The 9,817-nt window shown below is 36.7% G+C and overlaps 1 protein-coding gene across 1 annotated transcript; it reads left to right on the top strand.

The window, feature by feature from the left end:
• The first annotated feature begins 1,279 nt into the window (after window positions 1-1,279).
• On the top strand, window positions 1,280-6,526 carry LOC143445183 (uncharacterized). Its single transcript, XM_076944098.1, has 13 exons — window positions 1,280-1,478; window positions 2,023-2,101; window positions 2,313-2,654; window positions 2,799-2,870; window positions 2,939-3,073; window positions 3,430-3,602; window positions 3,855-4,001; window positions 4,073-4,149; window positions 4,222-4,308; window positions 4,449-4,527; window positions 4,623-5,252; window positions 5,573-6,034; window positions 6,135-6,526. The coding sequence occupies exons 1-13, from the start codon at window positions 1,360-1,362 to the stop codon at window positions 6,256-6,258; spliced, it is 2,526 nt and encodes an 841-aa protein (XP_076800213.1). The 5' UTR covers window positions 1,280-1,359; the 3' UTR covers window positions 6,259-6,526.
• The last annotated feature ends 3,291 nt before the right edge of the window (window positions 6,527-9,817 follow it).

Genomic DNA, 9,817 nt, shown 5'->3' with positions numbered 1-9,817 from the left:
CCACGTCGTGGTACAGTGCACAAGCGATTTGCCCATGATTTATTGCTCGCCAGTCGGCTCACACTTCATCAATTTCGACAAAATTAGTATCGTGAGGAACTCCTTTGCCCGCGACAAGATTTGTTTTTCACGAAGATCCAACTAGCTATTGTTGGCTAAAATCCCCTTTAATTTGTTACGGAATAACCGACCACTTGGTGGCGGAATTAAATTCAAGTGCCAACGGAGGGCCAGGCCGGGCCATCTTACGTATGCTTGCCACATTTCGAATTGTTCCTCCTAGTTGTTTGAGGTGCAATTGTTCCTCCTAGTTGTTTAATGAACACTATGAGTTGCTTGGTTTGTGGCGTCTGGTAGACCCCAGCAAATTGGGATTCTCTTTTTTTCTCACGCGGTTGTTGCTTTCTTGAGGTGACCCCATTTGAGTCTTATTTTGAGGTATTATGGATAAGATTGGGTGTGTATTTTTAAATAGGCTAAAGTTAAGGGTCATAACGTCATTTTCCTGTTAAAAAGTTTTCGGTTTATAGACGAAAAAGTGGTGCAAGAAATATTCGAAAAATGCGTATTTTTGACCTTTGTATGGGAATTTCCCCGAATGTTGATGACAAAGTGATTTTTTGTGACGTCTCAATTTTCTGGCACAGAATTGCGGTTTTGCACGATATGCTATAAAAGCTATATTAATATTACAAGTACAGTACAGTATTAAGTTAGCTTGGCGCTAATTTTCACATAACATTTATTGGCGCATTTATTGAGTACACTGAAAGCAAACTTACCAGTAGGGCTATAAGAATAAGACTATCTGTCAGAAGTCGTATGCCTACATGCAAAAACAGACGAATTTTATGAGACATACCGTATAGGCCTATTGCATGCTCCCGTCTGCTTCTTTTCCTTGTGTATTACGTATTATGTCTGAGACAACTAAGTGTGAAAATATTAACAGCTGCATTGGTCTTTCACTTTCAGACTGTTGTCCGGAGCTGTTTCTTGCTGAAGGTTCTCTAGGCTATACAGTTATAGGAAGAGTGTTATTGAAGATAGGTGATTCGGTTAGAAAAGGGGCGATTCAAAAAGTTGATTTTTGCTATTTCATGTTTATTGGAGTCAAAGCCATTTAAGTTAGGTTAACAAGAAACAATGAAACATAATTTTGAACGCACGATTTTTCCGGTGAAATAGTGGCATTAGCAAATATAAATATACCATCAGATCGTACAGCCATAGGAAGCTTGGTTGGTTTTCTTCTCTTGCATGAAGGTTAATTAAAGCTTAAAGGTACTTTCTTTGTTAGGCTGAATACATATGGTACCCTAAATTTTGAAAAGCTATCAGATAAGAATTGATAAAAGCATGGATCAAAAAATGGATGCTGCAATGAGGGAGGAAGCAATCAATCTAAAAATGAGATTGTTAAAAGAGAAAAATGAGAAATTAGAGAAAAGACATAAACTTGTTGAAGCTGATAAAAAGTAAGTTTGTAACATGTATATATATTTATATATAGTTGATTGGGATTAAAAGATATTTTTTGTTTTGATATACTTGTAGCTATTTTATTTCCTGTTTGTTTATGTGACTAGCAAATCATTGAAACAGCTTGTATACCTATATATGCATGATACTTCAAGTTATAAATACAATATATTACCGCAGTACAGTGTGTAATATGACAAAAACAGATACTTCACTTATATAGTCATGAAAGCTGTACAGACACGAAGTAGTTAACCCATTCCGCACATTTGCCATAAATTTTTTTACCTTTTTACATTACCTTCAGTAATTATTTACTTGAGATAGCAGACTTGCATTTTGTAAAATTTACATATATATATATATATATACAGTAATTATATATACATAATCGTCAATGGCTTAGTTTTCAGAGATATCCTTTTAGATTACTAATAACACAGTTTTAGTAATTGAATTCTTGTGTAAATAAGATGTGTACTAAAAAAAAACTAAAAAGCATAACAAACAAAAGTACTATTCCTGTGATTATTTCTTTAGACAAGCAGAAAAGCATGGAAGCGCGTTGGATAGCAAAAAACAGGTGCAAGGAGTTACCCCAGGCAAGGGATCTTCCAAGGTTAATAAAGTTTTGTAGTAGATACTTGCAAAACAGTTATTGCATTTACATTACATCGTGACCAAGCTTGGTACTACAAGCTGTATTTGTAAGTTGATTGAATTGACACATCTTTACTTAATCACCTTCCTAAACTGACTTTCTACTTACTTGTTCATCTATTCCTCATCAACCACTTCATCTCATAATCACTGCAATTATGTCATGCTAGGGTAGTGGTCATGGAAGCAACCATCGTGCTCACATGGATGATCCAGTCGATGAATCTGGTCAGCCTCATGAAGGCAAGAGGAGACAAGATCATCTAGGAAGAAAGTCAAGGGAAAATCATTCATCTCGATATGAAGAACGTGATCAAGGGAGCTATGATGACACACGAAGAACCCCTCGTGGCCAGGGAAGAGGAGGAAGTAGGAGTTACCATGACAATGGTGGAGGAGATTGGGCTCGAGAGGATAGGAGGGATCACAGACATCAACGTCCGCGTGGAGGAAATCACCGATATAGTCATGATGGTGATCGCAGAGACCAAGACAGATTTTCTGACAGAAGGGTAGGAAAGTCAATTGATGTGAATAAAAAAAATCAGTAAAGATTTAATTCTAAAACCATAAGTAGTATGCTTGTTGCTACTCAGTGACTATGTTTTTATCTTTGTTATTTGTTTTATATTTCATGAGAAAAAAAATTTCCTTAGATTGATGAGCGTGAAAAACAGCGGAGAGATAATTTTGAAAAAATGGAGGCACAGTTGTCCGGAAAACTCCAGGTATCATCTAAGATCTCAACAGAAGTATTCATAAGGCTCTTACCTTCACGGCAACATCTTATTTCTAGAAAGGTGATCCAGATTACCAAGATGCAGGAGGTTTTCTGCAGGATCCAAAACGAGAAGGAGGTGGACAATATACACGACGACCACCTCCGAGAAATGTACAATATACTCCTCAACAAGACAGACGTCCCAATAAGGTTTGGCATAGCTTTTTACTTGAGTAGAAGTTGCAGTAAAATTGATTAAAGATGGAAGTTAAATAGAAGAATACAATTTCATTTATGTTTTAAAGTATTACCCTTGTTATCGCATCAGAAAATAGTGCATTGTGCATTCAAGTTTTTGTATTTTGAAAGATCAAAGGCATTTCTGCGTAACAAAACTATCGTGACAATGGTGCTTTCTTATCTTTATCAATTTCCCTTTGTTGTGTTTTTTGCTGCTACACTGCTGTATATTTGATTGAGAGAAATACTGTGTGCTAAAAATTTCAAAACATGACCGGCAATCTAAACTTGAAGTTTTGAATAGTTGCTTATTTCCCGCAATGCAGAATTACGATCGGCGACCACAGAGCAAACATGAAATGGAAATGCAGATGACTGGCCGGCAACGTCAGGATTACGACCGTTGGAAGACACAACAAGAAGAAGCAGACAGATACAGACTTGCAAAGGCACAAGCAGAGAGTGGACATTGGAGGAGAGAATGGGATAATGAAAAAGGGTATTCAATATATTAGTTGCATCTTACATGTGATTGTTTTCTGTCAAGAGTTTCAACGTCACTTGCAAATTTTTGTATTAATGCTTTGTCAATGTGACTTTCCATTTCGTTTTCTGTGCCCGTATTGTTGCTGATTTAATATTCTTAGAACTTGTTTCCATAACTCCTTAGTTTGGCATTTGGTTTACTTATCACTGATGTTGCATGACTTGCCTTAATAAACTATCAGTTTACTGTCATCGGTTTTAAAAGCAACATCAATGAACCAGAAGAGGAAGAAGACAGTAGAAGAGGAGGAACGCATCATCGCGATGGTAACTATGGCAACAGGAGAAACACAGACAGAAGATACAATCAGTCAGATGATAGTCACAGACAGAGGCGAAACGACAACAAAGAGTGAGCGGGAATCGGTGCTTTTTAAACAGCACGGAAGTGTCCAAACGCTAACCCATGGCTCTACTTTTCAGGCCACGTGAACCTGAAAATAGGCAGGAAGGCAGCTCCCACTTCCCCAAAGATGATGAAGAGTTTCCTGCCCTTCAAAGTCAGACATTGTTGTAGACTTACGCTATTAAAGCATGCGTCGTGCATGGTATAATCATATCATTTGGTCTAGGTGATGCTCAAGATAGCAAAAAACAAAGAAAGAAAAACACGGAAAAGAAGAGGGAGAGAAAACCTCCAAAAACATCCAACAATGACGGTGAAAAAATATGCTCCTGCATTTTATCAATCATTTTGCAGTATCAAGGATAATTTTAGAAATTACTGTCATTTACTTTGTTGAAAAGTGCAAAGGTTTTTAATAGCGTCCACTTGATTTGATGTTATATATATGATCAGGTGACTACAGTAGTAATCCTTTGACATCTGATGATCCTCAAGATGACAAACAGAAGAGAGATGACCGAAAAGCTGTGAGGTTGTAAACTTACCCAATATTTGTTATTTTCCTCTTTTAAAAACAGGAAAAAGCAGACGAGTTTGTTGATGACTTTTTTCTTCTTTATATCTTAGTGATCAACCTCGAGAAAGATCAAACAAGCAAAGCGTGAGATCACCTGCCGGTAATCAGTTCATGAATCGGTCGTCTGGAAGAGGAGAACGAGGAAGGGGAAGAGGAGAAAAAGGTCGTGGCCAAGGTAGAAGACCAGGACCGAGAGACAAACCTAGTGTCAGTGAAAATGCTGGGGACCGAAGTAAATCTCCTAAAGTGAAACCACATTTAACGGTGAATATTGAACGAAAAGGAAGTGAAAATGATCATGACAGGAAAAATTCAAGTTCTTCCGAGTCCAAATCCACCCCAAATAGATGCCATTCATTAACAAGTCCTCTTAAAACCCCAGAAAACTTTGTCCCAGTTGGGGATTGGGCGACAGAAGTGGAAATGTGTAGTCCAACCTATGTCGAACCAAAGAAAGGATTTACCGAGGACGATAAGCAGGAAGTGCCTTCCACGAACAACGAAAATCAAGAAGCAGGCGTCAAAGCAGATCCTAATACTTGTGAAAAGGAAAAAACACAGGATAAGTCACCTGAAAAAAAGGAAGATGCAGAGGAAATTATTGCCAAAGAGCAGCCTCCAGATAAAGATGACGATGAAGAAGATAGCTGGAGAACTGTTGGTAGTGGTGAAAGAGAAGGGTAAGTTGTGAAGTAAACGCAGTCAGGCATTTTAAACTGAAATTTTACAAAGTTAATGGGTTGCTGCCTTAAGCATATGAGTGTCTTCTTTTGCAAAAGAAATAATTCAAGCTTTTGATTTTATAATATAAAAAACCTACTGTAGAAAGTAATATTTAATAAAAATTCAAAACTTAAAAATGCAGTACATTATCAGAAAACATATTAACATGTTTCTGCTTTGTGTTATTTCGTTCAATACTATATCGAGCACTTGCCATGTGACTCCATGCTGCTGACATTATAGTATACTGTTAACTTTGTGATTTTCCTGATCGTAGGGATGAAGATACAGACGATGGAGAGGAGTATTTTGATGGTGAGCAGAGAACAAATGCTGCTGAGGAAAAAGCAACCAGCAACGATGAAAGTGCTGATGTTGAGGCCTCTCAAGACAAATCACCAGATAGCAACAACAACGTTGAATTGAACCATGAGGAGGTTGTGAAAGCTGTTGTTGAAGATATCGTTGAGTCAGTGAAAGAAGTTTCTGGACAATCGAGCGACGAAAAATCAAATGAGGATGAACCTGCATCACAAGAAGCTGGTGACAACAAACCCGTCCAAGATGGGAGTGAAGATGCCACAAAACAAGCGGAAGAATCTGCATCTAGTAACGAAGTGAAAGAAAATGAAGATGATCAAAACATTCAGGAGAAGTCCGAAGAAGAAACCAAAGAGAATCATGGCACATCCGACAAAGAAGCCAATGACCCCAAGGAAATGCAGGACCAAGAAAATGAGTAAGCTTTTGTTACGATTGTTTTCTAGCAAGATGTTAAATCTTCCAACATTCAAGCACAGTCATACGTCGGAAAATGATAAATCAGCAAACTTTTCCAGGAGTGAAGCCACCACTGATGCGAGCTTTCCTATCCTTCCTACCGTGAGTACAGAGACCATGGTTGAGCAGGTTACTGAAATCAACCTAATGAATATCAGTCCCAGTGCGACGAATAACACTTGAAATCTCCCCACATACCTGCATGGTGTTCAGTGCCCAGCATGCTTTGCGTTGCCTACTGCGTGTTAAAGAGCTGACAATAATCATAAAGATTTTGATTTAATTCGGTTCACTTTGATCATGTGTTTTTACAATTATGCCTTGTTAGTGCTGAACAACTTTTCATTTTTTCGCTTCTCATAAAATCGAGCTACTAATATTTGCCCAACGCTTGGGTTCTGATTTAATTAGCGTAATTCGAAATTGCTATTAAATTTGTTTTTTCTGTCAATATGCTTGCTGGGTTAAGCGTAGGTGAAGCTGAGAGATTTTACTGACACTTCGCAAAGCGACAATTTTTAACTGTGAATATGCATCCAACTACTACATGGATATTTACTCCTATTTTGCTTCGTCATTAACCGGAAATGGTTGAATTTTAGGAGTGTTGGTAAAACTGAATTTACTTTCAGCTGTACCTGTGTAGCATTTACGTTTCACAACAAAAGACCAAAGAAAACTTCTGATGACGTTTCGTATGCACGGTAATGACGGTCTGATTAATTATTTTAGTAAGTCGAACAACATTTTTCTCTACTTCGGTTTGATATCTTGTACCCAGACTTCGACAACTAGTCGTTTTTCAGCTTTTGCAATTAGATTAGAATTAGAGTGTAGGCTACTAAGCTTTTACAAATATTAGAATTAGAATTGACGAATTTGCTCAAACTAGAATTAGATGTACCACACATATAAAATAGATTTCCTTTTCATTGTAATTTTATACCCATTTACAGTAGTTACATTTCGTGATCGCAAGTGAATAGGCATCGTCACGAAATTATACATCAATCGAAAACGTCATATAATATGTACGGCAGACACCAGCAAGACATCAGTTTCTTGGTGTGGCATCGACTGCGTGGCATTTTTGGCATAGGCCTAGAGCACTTTGATTTTTATTATTTTGTTCCACGAAGAAGTCTCATGTTTCACTCACGATAAAACTCCTTTGGACAAACTAGCATTTTTGGAAAAATCGAAAATTATATTAGAATTAAAATTACTGACATTTTGCTTTAATTCGTTGAATTAGACAACTAGAATTATCTAGTTCTCTAAGTCTGCTTGTACCCGCTTAATATGACCTCATACTTTCCAGCCGCTGTCTCAAATGAAATCAAGCTTTGTTGTTTGCAGTGGCTAAGTTTTTGTTCACTTTTCTGAATCTATTAACGTTTCTACAAGAGGAATTGTCACAACTGCAAGAGAACAGTGTAGGCTGTTGTGTAGACTGCAGTAGAACAGTGTAGTAACACAACCGCGAACAAACTCACCGGGGACAACTGACCGTGACGTAAATTTACCTAGAACCAACTGACCTTAAATCATATTATCACTTAAATCATATAATTTGAATAAACAACAATGCTAATTTGCGTAAAAAATAAAAATAAAATGCGTAGCGGTTGATTTGTGTCGCCGGCCAATTTGTTGCCGGTCAGTTGACCACGACCAATTGTCGCCGGTGAATTTGTTCACGGTCAATTGACGTGATCCCAGCCTACACTTACATGCTTTTGATTATGTCAAAATCATCTTCATAAAGGTCAGCGTTATAAGCTACTACCTATTTATCTACATGCGGTTTGGTACAACAGACGTTACACAAAAGTTGTCACTATTTCATTGGTAGAATACTGGCCTGCGAGCTATTTTTTACCGTTCCATGGTAACCTAACTCTAATCTTTTAATGTAGTAAACTAAATCTAACTTTAAGTAAGCCTTAAATAGTTAAAATCAACTTTTTGCTTACCCATTCTCTTAACATAACCGCATATCTTTTCTAACAAGCTGCGTTACCTAATTTCTGTGAAATAGTTACTCTGTTCAAATATTGCTGATCGTAATTAAAAATCATGAAAATTTTCCAAAACTCGACAAACAAGTTGTTATCGTCATAACTATATGAACCGCTTGTAATCTGCGCAAATGCTTAGTTGCGCAAAGTTTGCCGGTTTATTGCCTGTCGTTTTCTGCACGTTTTTTTATTACTCTTACGCATTGGAGAATGTTGCTAACTGTATCATTCAGCAGATATAATCACAAGTGTACTCTGTTTTATCTTTGATTGAATGAAACTGCACAAACAATAATTTGTATAATTGAGATATAGAGTCGCAAGTCGAAACTGATATTGTTTATGCTTAACTGTTGCGATCAGCTCAGCAAAAGCAGAAATATTCATAATGTTCTTTTACAGTATTTAAAAAAACTGCCATTTTTGAAACACAATTTTTGTTCTTCTTTAGAATAATATTAAGGTTAACCTACCTGGTAAATATTATTCAAACGTTACAAAAGTCGAAAAAAGAAAGTTTGCAATGTGACAGTAGTGGCACTACGGAAAACCGATTACTTTAAAGCAAAACAACGGGATTATTGACGTTTTAGCAATATAATTACACTAGAGTTTTTAGATATAGCCTTTCTGAAGTTGCAAGTGCAGACATCAAGATCATAATAAAACGAATTTATTGAAAATGGGTAGCCTGTCAACTTTGTCAAGTAACATGATCTCATTTAATTGCTTTTTTTGCGACTTCTAAGTTTGTACAAGACATGGCTGCAGCGTACAGCGAGAACAAGGCACACCAGTCCGCCGATCGTGGGAATAACTACCGCATTAAACCAAGTGATTTGCAGATATTCGAACTTGGTAGACCTGTTTCAACAAAACAAAGAAAACGTTTGTTTGGTAGTTTATCCAATTGTTTTTAAATTAAAACAACAACAACTTTGTGCTTCGTTTATCCTACCTTTTCAAATGAGTCATACAATACTAACTATACAAATAAAGCAACTTCTATATATCCAAAACCTATGGTCAGCAGTATAGCCTATACCCATTCTGCAGTAACACAATCCAGTTAGTTAGCACGCGTTCTATTTTCACAGATTGAATATACACTATGAGGGAAAAGGGTATGTTTAAAACCATCAGGTTTATGGTCGACTCACGTACAAAACTTTGATAAAGATGCTTTGCTAAAAATTATATGCTATAGTTGTTCGTGTTTGCCTGAGCTTCTTTAGTTATAAAGATTAAACTACGACTATATTTATTAGATAGCCTATCTTGTTTGAATCTTTTTATCATAGGCTACAAACGCTACATGTTCCATGTTAGCCTATACTCATGATAATAGTGGAGTGAAACATGTAAAAGGTATTTTGCTGAAAAAACGCAAACCGTTCTGTGGAAACCACAGTGCAAACTTATGTTGTCTTGTCAACCATGCAAAAGGAAAATCTTGTAGCCTAAGCCTAAATGTAAAAATGTGAACGCGCATTACTACATTTACCACAGAAATGCTGTTTTTTGTTTTGTAGGAACCAAGCAGGTCAACTATCCAAGACCATTTATGTATCGAGTTTATTGAAATAGATAGAATTATAAAGCGTTTCCAGTTTTATCCTTGATAAACTGAAATTTCACTGACTAAACTTTTTGGGGTACTTACACATATACTTATACAAATTTGCGATATATATGTATATCGCAAAATCAAGAAACAGCTT

Source organism: Clavelina lepadiformis, chromosome 2 (assembly GCF_947623445.1).
Source record: "Clavelina lepadiformis chromosome 2, kaClaLepa1.1, whole genome shotgun sequence".
NCBI classification, from domain to species: Eukaryota; Metazoa; Chordata; class Ascidiacea; order Aplousobranchia; family Clavelinidae; genus Clavelina; species Clavelina lepadiformis.
Note: the sequence above shows the minus strand (reverse complement) of the source record. Positions and strands in the feature narration are given on the sequence as shown.